Source organism: Drosophila mojavensis, unplaced genomic scaffold, assembly GCF_018153725.1.
Source record: "Drosophila mojavensis isolate 15081-1352.22 unplaced genomic scaffold, ASM1815372v1 contig_81, whole genome shotgun sequence".
Lineage (NCBI taxonomy): Eukaryota > Metazoa > Arthropoda > Insecta > Diptera > Drosophilidae > Drosophila > Drosophila mojavensis.
This window is the reverse complement of record NW_025318907.1, coordinates 3,682,288-3,704,813: the sequence shown is the minus strand read 5'-3', so window position 1 is coordinate 3,704,813 and position 22,526 is coordinate 3,682,288. Positions and strand designations below refer to the sequence as shown.

At 37.0% G+C, this 22,526-nt stretch overlaps 1 protein-coding gene across 19 annotated transcripts in view; it reads left to right on the top strand.

Moving 5' to 3' along the window:
• LOC6580662 (heterogeneous nuclear ribonucleoprotein L-like) overlaps nt 1-22,526 on the top strand; it is a 153,556-nt gene that overhangs the window by 98,993 nt on the left and 32,037 nt on the right. For 6 of the 19 annotated variants that reach the window (XM_044011255.1, XM_032730335.2, XM_044011257.1 and 3 more), the window contains one exon: nt 885-956. The exons of 9 other annotated variants lie outside the window; for them this stretch is intronic. In XM_044011255.1, coding sequence (XP_043867190.1) covers nt 885-956 — 72 coding nt within the window. The remainder of the gene's footprint in view (nt 1-884; nt 957-22,526) is intronic. 4 more of the 19 variants (XM_044011256.1, XM_015164366.3, XM_015164375.3 and 1 more) reach the window with 1 other exon arrangement.

Below are 22,526 nucleotides of genomic sequence, written 5' to 3'. Positions count from 1 at the left end.
TGTTTCAAATTCAATGCGACGCGTTGCCCACAAATTGTTGATGTTGTTGTTGTTGCTATGGTTATTGTTGTTGTTGTGTACTGACCTGCCCCAAAAAAACTCAAATGAAATTAGTTGCCTACACGTTGTGTCAAGTTCTTCTACATATATATACGTGTATATATATATGTAGTATATATCTTTTTCTTTTTATCTCTTTCTTTATCATAACAAAATATAAAAGCAAAAAGAGCAAAAAATGATTCATTGACATGCAAAAAACAGTGAATAACACAAAAGCAGCAGCTGAACCGGGCGAACGACCTGCCAGATTTGATATATATATATACACACACATATATATTCATTGCAGACTTTCTCATGCTCATGATCTGGTCAATCTCGCTCTCCCTCTCTTTCGCTGTCTGGGTGTATCTGTTGTGGCCCTCTCTCTCTCTCGCCCTCTCCCGTTCGGTTTAAATGCAGCTGTTAAAATGCGTCGACTTGAATACGTGCTGAATATACATATGTTTTTGTGATGTTATTCCCGGGTTGGAACACAATTAACCTACATTTTGTTTGATATTTTTGTGTTTGATTACCCATTGTTTCGTTTGTTTGTTACTCAACTCTTTTAACAGTTCAACAGAACAACAACAAACACACGCTCAAACAGTCTCTATTAGTTAGATATTAGTGTAAAACAATAAGAATATACGATGCTCAGACACAGATACACCACAACAAAACTCTATCCAACTCAATTCAATTCAACTCAACTCAACTCAAATCAGCTACCAACAATGCAAACCCAACAACAATTCCAACAACCAACAAATTCAACAAATTTGTGGAAACATTTATCACGCGCAAATTGTTTGCCATTTGCTCTTATCTCATTTCAGTTAAGGAGATTGGAAATGGTCGCTCGCCATTACTGCAGGAGCCTCTTTACGGTACACGACCTCAGCCCTACAGTGAGTAGAAGGCGCCTATTCATTTGTAGTTTCTGTTTAGCTGACAAATGTTGTACCCTTCGTTTTTTTCTTTTTCTTAAAAAACTTCCCCCCAAAAAAAGAAAAAAATATTAAATCAATTTGTATTCCCAATGCCTTCTCCCATTTATAAACCCATAAACTGCATATGGTGTGTGAGGCTGTGTCAAATTTTATAATTTATTTGTGTTTCTAACCAGTTCGTTTTGGAATTTATTTGGTTATTTAGGCTTTAGCATCGGTTATTGAGGTAGGTGAAGTTACATTTCATAATGTTGTTGAACGTTGTTGTTTTTAGTATTTGGTTAGGTGAGTCTAATCTAATTCTCTGGGCTGTAATTACTTGCAAACAGTATTTAATTACTTCAGTAATTACAATTGACTCGGGAAATTCAAACTGAACTACTACTGTTCTAGTTACTAATAATTACGCGTTTAATTACAGCTTTAATTACATACATATTTTTTAATAAGTAATTGTATTCGATTTAAGTAATTACCGAGTAATTACCGCATGATTTTAAATATTTTTTAACTGAACTGGAGTCTTCTGACAATGATGTTTAAGGTCAACACATCTTGAGACTCTGTCGAATTCGTTAATTATAAGTAATTCAAATATTACAACTTCTGAGTCTTATGTTGACAATTACATAGGTAATTATGTCTGCTAATGGTAATTAGTTTAGTATTTATATCTTGTGCCTTGCATTTGTGCAACGATTTGTAGACTGTCGGACGTCTTTGCCTGAACTTTTGTTGCTGACATTTATGTCTTGGGCTCTGCCCACATCTTTTCTTGAAGTAGTTCACATGCCATTTGGCAAATTGTCTACATAAATTCATTAGTATGTCAAATACAGCGCACATTCGGTCTCTTGGAGTGAACTCTTCTCAGACTTTTTCTCTATTTCTTGCGTTTACCAGGTAAACTTTTCTAATTGTTGGCACTTGAGCGTGTCTTGCGCAAGGAGCCCTCATAAAATTGCAATCATTACATTTTGTATGAACCTTCACTTTGTGCTTCGAGAAAGTTTTTCTTCTTCTTTGCCTGTGACATGAGCGCAATTAAAGGAAATTAAGAGCTAACAACAAATACTGTTAATTAACTGGGCCAAAAGTAAAACTGGAAATGTTGTAAATCAACATTGGCAGAGCATTCGACCGACTCAATTTGAGTGCAGGCCCTTCAAGCAGTTGCAAAATAATCAAACCACAGTCCACAGATAATCGAAGTGCACACGTTTTATAGAGGTCCTTAAACGTGACAATATACTCGACGCTATGCTGTGGTGAAAGTGCTCTAGGCCAGCGGACGTTTGGCAAAGTTCAGATTTCATTCGCATTGCTCGAGTCTTTGGTATTTACCGATTGGCTTGCGACGACGAAAATTGTGTCAAACGCAAAGACCTGGCTAAAGGAAATGCCAAAGCCCCAAAGCAAAGGAAACACATTCCAGTTCGAGCAAGAGGGGGAAGCCGTAAAGAGTGTGGGAGATAGAGAGAGAGAGAGAAGGAAAGAGGAAGGAATAGTGTGGTTGGTGCCTTTAGAAAGAGCGTGCTTGATTGCTGGGAACATGTGTATTAATTTTCCCATTGACTTTGCGGCCTGCCATAACACCGCCGCCCCACGCTCACGCCCACGCCCACTAATTTTCGTTTCAATGGGGTGGTAATCGATTTGCTGCAACAGCAGGAGCAGCAGGAGCAGCAGGAGCAGCAGCTTTACGTGTGAAGCACAAAATTAATTGATTTTTTATGGGCCAAGCACTTCGAATTCAATTGCATTCGAGATGATTGCGAAATTTTGTGGCTTTCGTGTCATTGCGGTCAGTCCGAAAAATGCCAAGCACAGCTTTCGGTACTGCTAAATGATCTATCATCAAGTTGATTAAATGAACACGAAGCAGCTGCAAATTGCTAAATTACTAGATACATAAGACTCTCCAAGGCGTTGGATATTTTTATTTATCTGCATATTTTTATCTAAATTTTCAGTTTTTTACTTGACTTTCCTATTAATTTTAATTGCTTTCCTAACTTTCTCATGGATAAAACTCAATTAAAATTAAGTTTTAAACGGATTTAAGCTAGCTTCAGCTATCAAGTCAATTGAAAGCTTAAAAATACAATAAAAATCGCTTGTAATTCCCAAAAGGTTCAAGTCAAAGTTGTCTTAATAGTCGCTCAGAAATTCTATTCTCACGCCACACTTTATGCGAGTTTCACTCATTTAATTAGCTTAAAGTTCTTAATATTCAGGAACTTGTTATTCCCCACGCCCATATTTATTAGCCCAGCTAATTGGACTATATATATTGAACTTAACCAAAACCAAAACAAAAACAAAAATCCACTCGAAAGTTGAGCTGAGGTTCATTTGGCAAGGCCATGAGATAGAAAGAATAACCAGGCAGCGCCTCGAGGCCGCACCTAGTTACAACTTTTGCATTATCTAAAAATCGCAAAACTATAAACTAGGCAGGCAACCGCACCCTGCCCTCCGGTCCGCCATACCTCCCTCCCTCCCCTTTTCAGAAAACTTATGTAAGCTGCCTCGAGGCGCAACATGGTGTGGTGGGCTTTTGGCTCATAATTCCGAGTCGAGCATTTTCCTTAGCCTTGATATTTTAATTTGTGCGTAAATAAAATTTTAAGCATTGCTTTGCTTTTGCATTAGCCAAGTGAAAAGTTTTTAGCCATGACTTGTTGTTGTTGTCGTTGCTGTTGCTGCTGTTGCTGCTGTTGCTGCTGTTTGTGCTTTGGGGACAGCAGCAGCCGAGCAACTCTTGATGTAAAAGATTAAGCAGAAATCCGTCTCTGACTGCCGCTCGGCTGCTGCTTTTAATTGCATTCGAGGCAAAAGTTGAAACCAAGTTCTGCTTTCAATTAGAGATGAGACGGGGAAGGGGCCGTAACGGGGCCAACTTGTGGGTCATATCTATGGGTTAGTATCTGTATCTATATACGCTTTTGTAGTTGTATCTTACATAGCAGCGCTCCCCTATGTCAAGTATTTGCTCTGAATATATCTCTCACTCCGTTTATTTGTTGTTGTTTGTTTCTTGTCTTCGCTCTGCTCTGCGGGGAATTGCGCAAAAGTTGGGGGGTTTTCGTCTTCTTCTTTTTTTTTTTTTTTTTTTTTGCCTTGTTATTTCACTTGTTTTTCTTGATTTTCCGATAAAAGTTTTCGCAAGCAAATTTGCTTCAATGCTCGTTGTGTGTGATAATTGGCCGTGGCCACGCCTCCTTTGACCATTGTATTGTATTTGATTTTGATGTCCAGGTCAAATGTTTTCTCCTGTATTTTTCTCTGCTGTCGACTCTAGCGTCAAATTCAATTGATTTTACTTTCCGAAGTTTTTGGCAAATTCCATTGAATACCTGCGGCTTTTTGTTGTTGCCGTTAGTTTAGCTACACTTCAATTTTCTGTCTGGTTGGCTTGCATGCTTTTGGCTTAAATGTTTGAGGTTTACAATTTGGGTATAGTTTTTCCGGTTAACATGTGTTTTTTTTTTTTTTTTTTTCGTTAGAGGGTTTTATTGCTTACAAAAGTGAAGCATGTTAGATATATATACTTTAATTGCTTATCGGGAAAAGCAAATACGTAAATTGAATTTGTTGTAGCGAAAGTGTTGTGCAAACAAGATGTTTTTATATCAAATACATTTTAAGCTTACACAAAGAGCGCAGCGAGGGAGAGACAGAGAGAGAGAGAGAGATAGAGAGAGCGAGACAGAGTATGCACATGCGGCTGCTATGATTGACCAAGCAAATGCCCAACAGATTTATCTTAATTAAACGAAAATCTTTATCGAATAAAAACTAACAAAGTTTGCTAAACTAAAAAGAGCATTTTATTTTATATATATATATGTACTGCAATAGAGTTTTAATATTGAGACAGAAAAATTCTTAAATAAATGATGTGATTAAAATCTAAGGAGAAAAAGTTTTATCATTAAGCTTTTCACACCTTGCATTCATTCAGCACAGTTAGATAACTGTTTTGCACTGTTATATTTTCCTTGCTTCTTTCACAACTTTCTTTGGCCTTTCGCCTTGACTGACTCTATGCATATTTAATATTTTCTTAAGCTCCACTTTTATTGCCCTGTTGCTGCAGCTAGCGCCCACGCTCACGCCCACACCCACGCCACCCACTCCCACGCCTAATCAAGAAAATAATAATATCAAGTTCGGGTCTCAGTTGCACTTATGACAATGCAGCCGAGTCAGATTGTGTTTGGGCATGGCAGATGCCTTCAGCCCGAGGATTTCACTCGTCAAATGGAATTCTTTGGGGAGCTTTGTTTGGCCCGACTGTGCTGCTTGGCCTAATAAGCATCCTTGGGGAAATTATGATGAGCAGAATTCAATTTCGTGTTTAATTTGGCAGTGAATCCGTTCCTTTGTGCACCCACTGCTCAGAGTGCCCACAGTGCTCTGAGTGGTTGTGGCCACGTCTTCTAAAACTGGCTAGAGTTTTCCTTTATTCTGCTTGTATAAGTTGTTTTTCCTCTCTTTTTATATTTTGGCAATTTTATTGCGGCTCTTTGTTTAGGCGAATGTTTTCTTATTCGTTTTTTTTTCCTGTTTCAGTTCTTTGCATCTCTTCAAATAATTTCGCTCTTTTGCCACGACTTCAAAATGCAAATCTGCTTTGCATTTGTTTTTCTTATATACCCCTCCTCCTCTTCTTCTTCTTCGTTTTTTATTACTCAAATAAATTTCAATATAGTACTTATTATACGGTGCTGCATTTGTTGGCTTTTTGGCCTCGCCGTTAACCACAATGAAAAGTATTTTTTAATTTCACCACAAAGTTTTCTTTATATAAAAATCTTCTTCTTTTGGTTGGTTGTTATGGTTGTTGGTGTTTTGTTGATTCTTGCAAATGAAATGCTAAAATGATTTTTATTAAAAGTTTCACATTTTGTTTAAATTTTGGTCTTTTTTTTTTTTTTTTTTAATAAAAAAAAAAGTTTACTTTTTAATCTGCTTGCTGTTACTTTACATTTTGTGGTTTCACTTTGCAGAAGGCTAATTAAATTTAAATTGTTGTTGTTTTTTTGCGGCATTCCATTACTTATATATATTATATATATTTTACATTTAATATGCGAAAAGTTGGCCAGAAGTTAATTAGACTGCATTAAAATGCAGACTGAAAGAGAACATCAGACTATATTCGCTTTCTCTGGAATTTGTTCTTTTGGCCCCGCATAGTATGCTACGCACAAAGTGAATAATACTTTGCCGCTCTGGGCCCAGTTGGTTGGCCTCCAACGCAATTTCAATTGCAATTCATTAACATTAACATATTTATGGCCTGTGTCGACGCTTGGGCTTTGTTTGCTGCGTGCCTAATCAAAAATGCCAAGCAATTGCTGTCTCTGCTCGTCCTATCTCTCTCTCTCTTTTTCTCTCTCTCACTCACTCTCTCCTATCTCGCTGTATCGCTCGTCCAGCAGCAATCATTCACACCTTTTTAGCTGCAACTGTCAACGTTTCCTTGCCACACCTCAGCTGTTCTCTGACCCCTCCCTCCGTCTCCTCCAGCTGCCTTTGTGTAGGTTGTGGCTCCCCAGGGCTCCAACGGCAACAACGCGTTAGGGCTGCAAAACCCTACAGACTCAATGGGCCGCAGCGAAAATTGTTCGTTCTCTGAATGGGCTCGCAAATCCCAGCCTGTAAAAACAAAATGGCCAACAGACTCACTCGGCCCATGCCGGATGCTGACGAATGTGGTGGGAGGAGTGGGTGGAGTGGGCTGGTCGTGGTGCTGCTGGGAGAGTGCGGATGGCGACATCACATTGTGCCACTTTTTACAGTTGTTTCCGCCGCAGTCGGAAATGTTTTTAATTTTAATGCAAGTGCTGCTGCATGAGTTTTTCATTTCTATTTTGTTTTAGACTTATGCGATTACTTCTATATGCTTAAAAAAAAAAAAGCCAGCTTGAGTGTCGGACAAATCGTTGAGGTATTAGTGGGGCTTACTTTTTGCTCTCTTTAAAGTGTGTTCTGAAGTGAGCTAGGTTAGATATTGAAAGGACTTGAATAATTGGAATGTAATAAAAACAAAGTAGGGCTGGAATAAAATAAAGATTATATAACAAATAAAATATAGTAAAATATAAAATTAAATACATTATAACAATACTAAAAATTATTGAAAATATATCTAAAATTAAAAACTTAATATATTTTTAATGAGTAAACTGAGAGTAGAAATGAATGTAGTTATTTCTTTTTATTTTAGTTGCTTCTTGTAATTATTATATTAATTTTTTTTTACTTTTTTTAAACATTACAAAAAAAATTAGTTGTTTAAAGTTTTTAAATTTCATAAATTATTAAAGCATTTTAAAATAATAATTTATTAATTTAATTTATTAAATATTTTCATTTATATAATGTAATACAGATATATTATAAATAAAATTTCAAACTCAACTCAATAAAAAAAATCAGATTTAATAAAAGCAGAAAGAATCTAACTAAATATGAAATCAGAATTTATTAAATTATTAAATATTTGACTTAGAAATCTTTGTGATAAATATGAAATTCCATAAATAACTAAATGGAAATGCAGATTAAGGAAATAAATTCCAAGTGGCGTCAATAAAAATGTTACAAATATTTGCTTTAAGTTGCAAAGTTATTGTATTCATATAAAGTGGAGAAATTTTTATAGAATTTGTACATTTTGATTGAAATGTTGCGCCTGATTATGAAACATGTTGTACTTTTATTTTTTCCATTTTCCATTTCGATTTGAGCGCCTTATCAAAAATGCAGCAACATGAAATGCAATTCTCAAGTTTGAATTGTGTGTCATATATTTTGTTACTGCTGTTGCTGCTGCTGCTTCTGCTTCTGGTGATGGTGTAACTGCAACTGCAACAGCAACTGATGCTGCTGGCGGTGCCACTGATGCTGGTGTTGCTGCTGCTCCTGCTGCTCTTGCTGCCTTTGTTGTTACAGCTGCCAAAGAAACTTTTATGAGAAATTGAACGTCAAGTCAGAGTTGTCTCGTGGTCGTCGTCGTCTTTTCTGCATTTCCATTTCCACAATGCCACGCTCCACCGTTACTGCTGCTGCTGCTGCTGCTGTGTTTTGCATTATTGCCAAGCCATAACAGCCTTGCGGCATTGCATTTGAAAGTTATCAGCCAAAAAAGAAATGGAAGCAAAACTAGTAAAGAACTAGAAATATGGATGAAGAAATTGTTTCATTTTATTTCATATTTTTTTCTGTGTTAAGGCAGCCGCTGTTGCAATTCACAATACGTATACCCTATATGAATCCAAAGCGTCCCTGCTGAGACTTAACAAATTTGATGGCAAGCAATGTATTTGGAATACGCTTTTACAACGAGGGTACAATCTGGGTTTACTCTCTTGATTGTTTGGCTCTTGTGGCAGAGCAAAAAAAGTTACTTACTTGTGCTCGATTTCAGTTTGCTGAGTGTTTTCCAATTGCCATGCTGCGGGCGTTCGATGGTCGGTGGGCGTGGCTGTCATACCTCAAATGCTTGTCAAGTTTCTCAACTGCCATATCCGATGATATGTTCTCGTTATTCTCTCTGTGTGTGTTTTGGTGTGTGTTAGTGTACGTGTGTAGCTGCCATCAGCAAATCATATTTTTTTTGTTTTTGTTTTTTTTAGGGCATTTTATTGCAAAATATTGGCAACAGTTGTTGCCGCCTCTGCCACATTGTTAGCAGCAACAGCAGAAGCGCTTTGTCAGGCTCAGCTGCTTCATCTTTCATTGTTGTACACAGCCGATAATAATTTTGCTTTATTATTTTCTTCATTTTTGTGTGCTGGGAAGCCCTTTGTTATTGCATCAGCGATAATTGGCGCATTTTGGCACTTGCAGCTTTTGGTGGCTTTTGTATCTCGAGTTGAGATCTTCATTGCTGACAAGCGACCATTTTGCTATATATATACATATGTATATCTTTATATACATACATTGACATTTGTTGGCCTTTTTTTTTTTGGAAAAAGAGATATACGTATGTATTGTTGGCCAATTTGATTCTTATCATCATCATCATCATCGTTATCGTTATCGTTATCGTTGCTCGTCCATCGTTATGTTGCCCATGCTGGCTGGGCATTGTGTTAAGTGCGTGTAATTGAGTGCGACTTCCAGTGGCATTGATGCCCCTTGAAAAGTTGATTGAGTGCCTACAGTTGAGCTGACAGATGGACGATGACGACGACGACGACGAGTAGCCACAGCCGTTGAGTTTTCTGATTGACCAAACAATATACATAAATGTCAATGTGTCCTTTAGTTTTCTCTCCACACTATGAAAGCAATGGAAAGTTTTGACTTTGATATATATTGGCAGATTAACAGTGTAAGGCTTGTGACTAATTTGTACAGTTAAACAAACTTGACGGAAAGGCTAGGCATAATTGCCATAGTTTATAGTTTTTTAAACAGTGTTTTAGGATATAGACTTGAAGAATGATTCCCAGAAGTGCTATGGTTATGATTATTCAAGCCGACTAGCTTGATGATTTTAACTTCTTTGTTAACGTTTTACTGGCTGCGTATATTTTTAGTCTATGTTCATTATAAATCAAATTTTCATGTTTAAGCATGCCTACGAACTCTATTTCTGCAGTTTCTCTCATTGCCATGTTCGTAAACGTTTTACTGGCTGTTAATGTGATCATTGACTTTACGGTGTGCAATTAATGCATAAATGACCTTTAAAAGGCACTCATAGTACGCAGCTTTGCTGCCCTATGCAATACTATTCCCCAACTGCTACAGTTATCATTTTCGCCCTCTTTCTCTGTGCCCTTCGCGTGGCTTGTTCCCTCTACATTTTCCAGCTGCCTTGGGGTAATATTAAATCCCAAAATGCTGGGCCCCAAGCAATCACTTGCAAAACTTTTCGCATGCTTTTGCTCCCATACCACTTGTCTGCGCTTAAAGATGCATGCGACATAAATTGGCGTTGCCACATCGCTTACGACTCGCAACGAGAGAGAGACAGTGAAGGAGAGAGAGAGAGAGAGAGAGAGAGAGAGAGAGAGAGAGAGCGAGAGAGACGGAGGCAGTTGACAGTTGTTACTGCAGCGGACATTGTGCAACTGTCATCGGCGCTTGTCAGCCCAACAAACCATTTAATTTCGACGACAATTTTAGTGGCTGACAAGCCAGAAAAAACAAGAGCAAAAAGACAGTCTAACCCCGCTATCGCTACCCCAGCGGCTACTTTTGATGATTGTTACTGTTGCGCAATATGCAAACTGTTTAACGGTTGACGTTGGGAAAAATCCGTCTGTAACTGTAACAAAAGACAAACACAATGCCGAATGGCCAGGAAATTGAATTAGCTGGGAAACTGCGAACAACACGAACTGCAGCTGAAATAGCGGGAAAAAACTAAACGCATTCAAGTCAAGATAGTTACCGTTGTCCTAAAAACAAAGTGCTGTAATTTATAGCCTTTAAATACCCTGTAAACAGAGAAATGAGCATTTGTTTTATTTATTTATTTATATTTATATTTATATTTATATTTATATTTATATTTATATTTATATTTATATTTATATTTATATTTATATTTATATTTATATTTATATTTATATTTATATTTATATTTATATTTATATTTATATTTATATTTATATTTATATTTATATTTATATTTATATTTATATTTATATTTATATTTATATTTATATTTATATTTATATTTATATTTATATTTATATTTATATTTATATTTATATTTATATTTATATTTATATTTATATTTATATTTATATTTATATTTATATTTATATTTATATTTATATTTATATTTATATTTATATTTATATTTATATTTATATTTATATTTATATTTATATTTATATTTATATTTATATTTATATTTATATTTATATTTATATTTATATTTATTTTTATTTGGGGTACAGGGTATTCTCCTAGTCTGCCACTCACTGGCTACTTCTGTGACCTACTCAATTTAATTGCATGCACTGACAGAAGTACCAAGAGAAACACCAAGAACTGCAACTCTTGCTTACTTTTCTGCCCCGCTGCCACGCCCCTTACAGCTATTTGGCTAACAACAAAAAACTTATTCAATTAAACTTTTGCGCGCGACCTAATAGCAAAAGCTTCTAATTTTGTCAGTACTGTTGCTGATGCTGATGCTGCTGCTGTGGCTGCTCCGGGGCTTCTTTTAGTCGTCCTTCAGCCAAGCCAGGCGAAGCCATGTTAGAAGGGACATCCAACTGTGTGTGGGAGCATAAATTTCATTTTAAATGGAATTTCATTAAAAAATAATATTTGCTGAGCGCAACTTCATTTGTTGCTGCACAACCGTCCGCCCACATGCTGTGCTAGTTGGGTGTGGCACCAGACTGTCAACATATGTGACACGGGTTTTAAATGCTGGCTACCAACACCAGCCAGCGGTTTCGCCCAGTCGCCTTCACCCTCACCTCCCCTTGCAGCCTAACAGCTGTTGTCCTTCTGCCATTTCGCCTTCAGCTGCATGCAAATTAGTGCGTTATTATAACATACAGCAGCATTGCAATCTGGCAACTCTGGCTGCTGCACTCTGATATATACTATTGCACTCTTGACTTCTGTGTGCGATAGAGAGAGAGAGAGAGAGAGATAGGAATAGGGAGAGTTAGCTAGGGGAACTCTTGGCATCCATTTAAACAAAACTATTTCCGGGCCAGACTGATTTATGTGTGCCTTGACTTTTGGCTCATTTGATTAATTTTGTTGCCCCATCGAGGAGGAGGGCATTGCTGCCACATGTTGCCCATCCTCTTAATTGCCCTGGCTCAAATTCCAGTCGAATCCTTCCGCAGGAAGTACTTAGCTTCCAAAATTCCTTTAGCTACTAATGCTATAACCATTTTCCATCCTTTATTCTTTGCTTTTCGCAAGCTAATTGAATGGATGCTCAGACAATGCACTCCCAGCAGAGCTCCGCTCAGCTGCCCAGCAATTTGCTTGTGCCTACGCTGCTGTCCGTCTCCTGCTACTCTATTGTGATTGTTTAAGAGCAACTGCCTTTGAAAATCAACATCTGCACTCATTGCCTGAAATCTGATTAGAGCTCTCTGCTGCATTTAGAGCTAGTAATTGGAGAGTTGATGCAAAAGAAGCCATAGATGCAGAATGAGAAAATATATTGTGTTAGATTTGCTAGAGAAGAGTTGGAAAGCAAGCTATAATTTATGGAAAACCTAAATAATACGATAATAGAAATTTTTGTTTAAAACAATCGGCTTCTCCTGTTTTCTAAATTAAAAACAAATATTTGAGGGATTTATACATAGGCAAAAATATAATACAGACAGAAAAAATAGTACACATTTATTTACAAAAGAGAAAAAGCTTTGAAAAAAAATTTAAAAGGTATTTATAAAATTAAAACATAAAATAAATTTAAATTAAATAATATAGATAAATAATAATAATAATCAACCAACATAAAAAATTTAAAACTTTAAAAATTATACTAAATAATATATTTACAAAAATATAATAAAAAAAAATCAAATCAAATAAATTACAAAATCAATTACAAAATAAGTTAAAATTTATGAAAATAAAAATATTAATAATAATAGTCAATACTTTTTCCCTCGAGCAACATACAAAATTCAATAATATTAAATTTATATTAAATAATATATTTAAAAAATACTTTAAAAAAAAATCAAATCAAATAATAAAGAACCAAAACTAATTGCAAAAGAAATTAAAATTTGAAAAAAATAAAGAATCATATTTAATAAATATTAATAATAATAATCAAAGCTTTTTCCCTCAAGTAACATAAAATTATATTACATAGATAAATAATAATAGTCAAAGCTTGATCCATCAATTTTTACCAATGTAATAGGTTTTCACATTTTCAGTTAAAATTAAATGGCTCTTCATTTCCATAAGCTATTGTCTAACTGCTTATTTTCCTGCACAGTTCATCTGCCTTGGCCTTACAATTTGGTCTGAACTGATTTGTGCTACGTTGCAGTAAATGTCAATGGCATTGAAATGTGCTCTGTCGATTTATCCTCGTAGCTTTTCGCATAAGATTGTGCAATTTGTGAAGTCCTTTGGAATCCGAATCGTCATCCTCAAATGATATGCAACAGTTTTGCTTGCTGCTGATTTTGGCTTTTGTGCAATTTCTTGTAAATTTAATTTCCTGTTTTACATTTCTGCTCTCTCTGCCTGACTACGTGAGCTGCTGTCAGCCGAGCGAGATAGACACCGAGTGAGTGAGAGAGATGCTCTCCATCTTGCTCTATTTAGTAGCTATTTAGCTGCCTAGCTGCTCTGTCGCCAATTGTTGACATTTCATTGGCTGTCTTTTTTGGGCTTTACTTAGTATTAGTATTCAGTTCTTGGCATTCGCATTCGCATTTGCATTTGCCTTCGCATTTGCACACTTTTGTCTTCATCATGATGATGATGATGTTTACATTTCGTATGCAGCATTAATTTCCTCATTCGTTCGAATTACACAACGTTCACCCCGCACGCACACACACACACACACACACATTTCACTATTCTATTTCTTTTCTCTTACGGGCGGCTGTCAATGTTCCACGTACTCGAATATATTTTCTATGAATTTCGAATTTAATTAGTTTTTCATTCATTTAAAAACTCGAATGTGCCTAATTGGCAATTAGTGCTGAGTTTAACTCAGTTATTTGATATAGCCGTAAAACTCTTGAAATTTGCTCTTACCAAATCAATTTGAAATGAAAATTACTCAGCACAAAATATATATACATGTATATATAGTATATATGATGCATATATATATATATATATATGTGTGTATCATCTATATGTAGGGCAAGACACAAAGAAAGCCGAACCGAAATATTGTGCAAAAATGCTTTTTGCCTCTAAATGAGACGTGAATTTGATGTCTGCGTCTCGAGCGCAGCGTGCGGGGCGGGGCACAGTCAGCATCAAGGCAAACTAATTGATTTTAAAATAAATAATGACTAATCACCACCTGCAAAATAGCAGCCAGCCACAAATAGTACAGCTCTCTAGTATTCTAGGTGAATTGAATAAATACCCTGTCATGTGCCCGCCTTTAGCAAACTAAAACTGAATTTCATTAAGTAATTGTACATTTTCTAAATTGATTTGCTTACAGGGCATTTACTAGTCGTCTACACCCTTTGATGCCTTTGCTATTTCGCTTCTCAATACTTCATCTCTATACACCTACACTTTCCGCTGCCTTCGCCCAAGCTCATATACCACCATCAATTTCGATATACCTTAAATGTCGACACGGGTTAGCTTACCCTTTACTTTCAACCTACCACCCTTTGCGCTCTGCATACAGTTATCCCTTACCCCACTCGAAAACGCGCTTCCCTTTTCACCTGCTGCTGCAGGTTTACCCAGTTTCCCATTCATTCGCGCTCACAGCTTGATTAATTGAAATTTCACTCACTGTCAAGGTGTGTGTTATTCTCTGTCTCTCTCACTTACTCTCTTTCTCTCTCGCGCTCTGTAAACTAAAGTGTTGGCGTTTGCTAGTTGCTGGGGAAAACAGTTTGGGAAATTAATTGAGTGCGCTAATTTTGGCAAAAGGGTTTTCTTAATTGATGACGTGCCCTCTGTATGCTGCTCACGAACTAGTTCCATGAACCAAAACTGAATTTTCCAAACTAATGAATAATGCTTTAGGTTAAACGAATTCAGCGGTTCAAATGTTGTTAACATTTACGATCTATAAAACTTGTGTTGCAATTAAAATATTTTAATTGTTATTTATTCAACGGGGGGGAAATTATTTAAAAAAAATTTATGGTTGCTCATGAATTTAGTATAGTAAATTTGGTTGCTATTATTATAAATTTATGATTTATTAATTTATTAATTTATTATTTTATTATTATTATTTATTATTTTAATTTAATCAGATTTAAACAACTCTGAGTGTATTTGGTTACTTCATAATTTAAAAATTATTTTCCGCAAATAAATATATGCATATACATGAATACTTTTCTGTTGCTTTCGAAATGATTTTGAAAATGTTTTCATCAATGATGCGTGGGCTGTTTGCAATAGCATTTCCACTCTCTGTACGTATGTCTGCGGTAATTGCGTTTTAAGTGGCATTTTGGCAGAATGAATAATGCGCGAAAATCTGCGGATATCGCTGGCAGAGACAAAGCCATTTAGCCCCCAATGGTCATGTGGGGATCTTCAATAGATTTCTCATATGCCATCGTATAGGTTGAGAGATCGAAATCAATTTAATTTAAATTTGTTGTTTAAATTGATATCCAGCTGTTGGACGTCAGTGAGTGACTGAGTTGACTAGGTCAGAGTGCTCTATAATGATAAATTATCAGCTCTAAGGCTATTTTACGGCTGTATTCTGAAAGTAAGTTGAATGAATTGAAGTCTTTCTTACCTCTTACATCTCTGTTCTATAGGTCTTAAAATATTATGTCTGGTATAGTCTATTAAGTACACAAAATTCAACTACCTTCCGTAACATGTTCCTTTATGACTTCAACACCCATTACAGGGTATTATACTCTATACAAATGCTAAAAATACATATACTGTATATGAATAGTTGAGCTGCAAAACGTAATGAAGCAGAAATCTAAATTACACTCGTACTGTTTTCTTGGCTAGAGCCACAGTTGAGCAAACAAACACCCACATACGCTGTAATCATCTGGCAACCACCGCACCCCACCCACCGACATCACCTACCCCGACTGCTCTCTGGACCGCGTTCAAGTGAAGCGTTGCCGTTGCCTCTGCCGTTGCCTCTGCTGCAGGATACACACAGCGCACAGACAGCATAAAAAGCTGGCAGCGAACTTTGTTTGGCTTGTGCCAATATTCAAAAACTGATTTTCATATGTCTTTTAAGTTTATTTGCGCTCAAGCGTAGCAGCCAGCAGCCAGTAACAGCGCCCACCCGCCAGAGCACGCCTCCTTCTGGTGCTGGGTGCTGCGACCGTTAGGCAGAATCTGCTTCTGCCCTCTGGCGTGCTCTTATCAATTTCTGCACACGCATAAAAGTTGTTGTTGCCGGTTTCTTTTAACTTTTTTTATTGGCCGGAATTAAATTCGCTCTTAAAGACAGACACGCACAAACACACATACGCATACAAACACCAACACACATAAACATATATGAAATAGATACTACGTTGAGTTTAGCTGATGCGCCTGTGCCAACTTTTTTTTTTTGCTCTTTTTTTTTAAAGCGATTTCGAATGCAAATTTTATTGGCACGAGAAGAGGCTGGGCAGAGCGATAGGCAGAGGAGATCCTGTCTCTCTGGGCTGGGGAATCGTTTCCTGCAGGAGCTCCGACTTCATGTGCATGCAGATTAAAATCAATTCAATTTGTGCTGCAAGCGAAGTAAAAGTGGTAATCATTTCGACTCGGCTCTTTGTTTTCGTTGCTCTCATCTCTTCTGCTCCACCCCCAGCCCACCTCTCGCTTTACGCGCTCCCCTCGCTTTGTACTTTACATAATGAGATTTTAAACAAGTGCGCGTGAGTGTGTGTGTGTGTGTATGTGTGTTGTACATTTGGAATGTTGGCCACAAATTTCGACAGCAGCTTAGGAACTCGCATACTTTTACATATGTTTGGCAAATTTGCTTTTAAGAGCGCCTTTAGATAGTCAAACAGAGAACAAGAGTGTTTTGCATCTAAGTATTCCCACAATGATGTCTGGAGATTTTCAAGAATTTTTGTGACTCCCGATGTACCTAATTCCATGCCATAACAACTAACAAACTACTGATGCGAGCGCACACACACACACGCACTCACGCACACACATACTCCAAGCAAATGCTTTTATTTCAATCGAATTTAAGTACTCTAAAGTAACCATGTTTTGCGGAGCATTGCAGAGTAGTGGCACGTATTGAAGCGAGAAGCAAAGCAAGAAGCCATGCGAGACGTAAAGCGAGAAAGCAAAACCATAAAGTGCTAACCGCAACATGTGTTTTTTCATGCGATGATCAGTCAAAAGCTGTCTGAAAGGAAGCGAACCGAGAAGCGTTTGTGGGATAACTCTGAAGATAATAAAGACAATTAAACAGGAATATTAAGAGCTCTTAGTAGAGCACAGATGAAACAATTTCTAGCAGAATGATTTAAGTTAGAAATGTAGACAAATCTAAAAGGAAAAATCGAGAGCAATTTAAATAAGTAAAATACTAAGATAAGCAAAAAGAAATAAAATTATTACGAAGAAGCAAAAAATGAATCAAGTTTCATTTTCATTGCTTCTCTCTTATTATTTCTCTTCTTGCTTCATTTAGTAAATTCTCTCTCACAATTTGTCTGTTTATTCTATAACTTCTTTATGGATTTCTTTCAACAATTTCTTAGATTTTGCTGCTCTCACTTTTTCCACTTCCTCCTCGAGCAAAAAATGCAATCTATTTGCGTTGTGCTTTACTTTCGTATTGATTGCTGTTTTCCTGGATTTCCATTTACATTTATTCACATTTGGCTTGCCCACTTACATGACCATAGCAAATGTCAATTACACGCCCCAAAAATGGCGTGAAAATTTCCATCACATCGGCTATTCCATTCCATTTCCATCGCATCGCAGGCAATCAGCAAATTAAAAACTAGCTGAAATTGTTGCATCATTTCAATGAAATGAACAAAGGCAAATGGCGAATGGCGTATGGCAACTGCGGCTTATCGACTTGCAGTTCCCACTGGAGAAGTGCAGCCGCTTGAAGGCTCAAGAGATTTCTGCCATTTATTAAAATCGCTGACACATATGGCTAGAAGGGGGCGTGGGGTGCGGAGGACGCGAGGCTTGCAGCTTTGGGCTGTGGCTGAGCTCGTAGTCTGACAAGGCATGGCTGCTGCAGCTGACACAAAAATATTTCATAAACATTGCGACGACAAGAACGACGCAATTAAATATGAAAGCGAGCACCGCAACCTAAGGCTCATTGCAATACCCTAACATGGGTAGGGTATATGAAGAAGAGAAGAGGTTTATATTCATATTGATGTTTGAGTTATATATAAACGTTTCTAATGTAACTAAACTGCTTCATGATAATTTGTATATTCACCTTGTGATTTTCACTAAATATATGGGAATAATATTCCCATTGCTAAACGTCTAGGGTATTTAGTTTTTATGCTCTGTTGGTTCACTCTGAACTTGTTCTCTTTCATATTTGATAGGCCGCAGGCGTAGCGTGGCAATAAATTTGCACGTGCACACGAAATATTGTTGGCTTCCTAGTTATACACACTATCTCGTTCCCTCTCTCCCACTGTCTCTCTCTATCATTCACTCTCTTTCTTTCTCTCTCGCTGTTTATCGAGTGGAAGGTCTTAACTTGTACAGTTGCCAAGCAAAGTCAAATGAATGCGGCTAATTGAAATTTCGTAAGCTGTGTGCACAGCACACGGCGTATACGTAATTAGTCAACTCTGAGCGTAAAACTTACGATTCCTTTTTGCATAATTTTTCAACACTCGGCAAGCATAAATCACGCATACGCCACGTTATGCGCGGCACATTTATTGATTTATGTGCGCCCAGATATTCCCGCTGCAATTTTTAAGTAACTTTTATTATGACAAACGTCGCTGTTGGCTGTTGCTGCCGTCCTACGGCCTACGTGGCATCTGTTCGGCGCTTCATTTATTTTTTATTGGCTTTTTTTTTTTTGTTTTGTATCTTTCGCGCTTTTTTTCGATTCGCCCAACTTTGGTGAGGAGAAGTTTCTGGCCGCATTGGCTGAGAATTTGATAAATGCTGTGCTATAAAATGGACACTTAATGGAGCATGGAGGAGCGCGATATATTGACGGAGCAACGCGGCAATTAAGTAGTGTAGCGAGGCACTTCCCGAGAGATCGAAGACTTTAATGAAACATAACGTAAAGTATTCTATGGATAGAGATAGAGATAGAGATAGAGATAGAGATAGAGATAGAGATAGAGATAGAGATAGAGATAGAGATAGAGATAGAGATAGAGATAGAGATAGAGATAGAGATAGAGATAGAGATAGATTGAGATTCTTTATTAAATGTATTCAATTCATGGATAATTCTAAAAGCCGCCGTTTTTTTTTTTTTCTTTATTTTCGTCTTGTTTTTGGCGTAGTGGAAGTCTTATTCTTATGAGGACGATAAGGTACTAAACGTCTCAATGGCTTCGGCTCAATAACAGATATATCTCTACCTGGGTCATATCTGTAGGCATAACATTTCAGGTGTGAGTTTTCAATTAAACAAATATAACTGTGAAGTCCATCGTATTTAGTATTATCTTCAGTAATTGTAATCGGTTTCTGAATTCCAGTATTGGAAACAAAAGTTGGTTGTTTCGTTGTAGTAATATTTCCGGGTGCCAGAAACTGTGCATACTCTAAGTAATCTGGGTCTGCGCCGTCTTCGTCTGGCTTATCGGTTTGTTCATCCGTAACAAAGTTGTAGGCATCGTCGCCATAGGCCTCATCAGAATATTGTAGGTCACCATAATTATTATTAGCTGTGATATCACCTCGATTACTCTGATTTTTGCAATAATTAATCTGAAATATGTCGGTTGAACTGTTATCCTCACACCATTTCACCATTTGCCATAGCACTTCCTTAATCGTCTTGCCTGAAAAAATCGACTTTGTCACATTTTTGGTAATATCCGTAATTACTTGAGAGCTGAGAGCTTTTCCATAATTGTACAACTCCATTTGCTTAACAATGACCTCTGTGGTAGCCAAAATAGCCGTTTGATATAAAGCCTCCTTGTCGGGTAAATTGATAGCCATTACCATCGAAGTCCATACTGTAAGGTGGAGTACCAGATGCTGCAGAAGAGAAACAAATAAAATTTAATATCAATTCAAAAATAAAATATTCCAATATGAATTTTTATATTTTCCATATGAGCCATATTTACCATTCCGATTGCGATTTTCTGTTAAGATATTGTTGTTATTTTGCCCCTGATTGAAGTGCATTTGAGAAGAGAATGAGTTAAGAAAAGTGTTTTTGAAGCGCCTCAAGCCGAATTCGCTAAGCTAATTAACTAGAAATTCGACATGGCTCAGTCACTTGATTTGTAAACCATACAATATATTATATATTTATTTGTTATTATTATTATATTTTGGATTTTTGCAAATCTTTTGACTGCAGCATTCCTCTTATTCTTAGCCAACAAAAATAGAATTTCCCTGACATTGACCTCGCTGCCAATGCGAAAGTCAATTGTTTTACCAGCACCCGCTGGTAGTGCAAATATCGACAAAAATAACAAAAATAGCTGAAAATGCAATTAATGAAAACTATTTTGTTGGCCTCTGTTCAGATCGAATCGTATCGAATCGATTCGAATGGGATTGAATTGTATTGGCGCTGGCCTCCTGGCCTACATCATAAATATAATATTTAGCAGTGCAAAAGCAATTTTCGTATTTCGAAATGCTCGCGTTCGTTGCTTGTGTTTATAAATTGAATATATGATATTGCTATCAACAACAGCACTAGCTCTTGTTCTCGAATACCCTGTAGAAAGCGAACTGATCTCTGGTAACTTGGCACTGCTAGCAAATGGACTTGAGAAACTTTGGTATATGAATGGAATGGGCAAATTAAATAATGAAAATCATTATTCATTTTATATAATGATTATATATATCATTATTATGTTATCAATATTAATATGTTTAGTTGGTACATCTTAGTCGTATTTAAAATTTCCTTCAAGCTATTTCAATGAAATTTTTCACACAAATAAAATTGGCAAATTATGCAAGGGGCTCAGCTCTCTTTCGCACATTTGTTTATTTGTCCATTTGTTTACTTGCGGCAATGCAAATATGCAGCAGACACTTAAATCGCATTGATGTATGCTAAGTTTTTCTATATATAAATGTATATTTATACATTTTAAATATATATATTCAATTATATATTATAGATAATCTATAATATATGAGTGCATTTTGAGCTAGCTAGAAATATTTGTGTGTTTGTCAAATGACATTTTCAGAAGCGGCTCTTGGCAATATTTCCATTTGCATTTTCGCATGTCACGAAAAATATTTATGCATTTTCCTAGTTCTGTTTGTGCAATGAATGTATTAATTTAAGCTGACAGCAAGCTGATTGCAAAATATTTATGCACAGATTTATTCACGCGACTTGTGCGATAAACCATTATGAGACTTTTAACGCATTTGTCTGCTCGTTTGTTGGTTTTCGATGGGGTGGACATTAGCGGGGAGTGTGTGTAATAAATGAGTGTATTTCACATCAAATAATATAGTTGAGGCAAATGTGATTAATGATATAAGGTGAAATATTTATGTGAATGCTAAATGAGGGAACTTTTGTGTATTGGATTGCAAAAGAGCTAATGCTAAAATAATTAATACCCTAAATACTCGAAAAGGAACCGGAAATACGGAATACCTTTTCCTGTCCATTCTCTCTCTCTCTCTCTCTCTCCATCCCTTTCTTTTACTGTTTCACTCTATTTTCGTTTTCATTTAGAAACGACTTTGTTTCTTTTTTCGCCTTACCAACTGTAAGCAGAGCTTACATAAGAAATTTGTCCAGGAGTTTCACAACAATTTCCTGGCTGAGATTTTCACTTTTCTTGCAACATGTGACAGTTATGAGGGGGGGAGGAGCTAGTTGAAAAGGAGTTGACTCTAGCCCAAAGGCCAGAGCCAGCAAAGATAAACGTGTGTGTGTGTGTGTGTGAAAGTTTACAAGAGTTTGTCATGCAATTAGAGCAACATGCGACTAAAAGTGGACAGCTCTGGGAAACTCGCGACTGGCGGCTGCTAGGCAAAATGCGTTTCTCACAACGAGAAAATCAAGTTTTCCAATCTGGCTGTCGCTGATGCCGATGCCGATGCTGATGCTGATGCTGATGCTGGTGCAAATAAAAGCAACAATCAGCCAGGCAAAAGTGGTTTTCGCCAATTGAACATGTTTGCTGCTCCTGCTGGCTGTTGTTGCCGCTGCTGCAAACGAAATCGAAATCGAAATCAATTTCGGGCTGTGTGCGCGTGTCCGTCCATGGAGCCATTGAACCGCGCTCATCAAAGCCAATGGCCATAACCCAAGTCTCTACCCAGCTTATATAAGCCAACAGCGCGCGAGGGGCGCTTCATGACTTTATTTTTTGTTTACTTTCGTTCGTCGCTGCTCACAGCGAAATGTGCGTAAGACTTGCAAGGCAAGGAAAACAAAATCAAAGTCAAAACATTGTTGCAGCGAAAGTTGCCCTAGCCCCCGCACACATAGTTTGAGGAAGACAGACTGAGAAGGATAGAGTGAAAGAGAGAGAGTGAGAAAGAGAGAGAGAGGGTGGGCAGAAGTAGAGGATATGTGGCCATTGCCATGATACTGATAGCTCTTGGTCATAAATGTCGCTGCTTGCCATATAAAAAGCAAAGCGTAGCAATTGCGCCAAGTGGACGTGTACAAAAAGGAAGCGAAGTGTAACC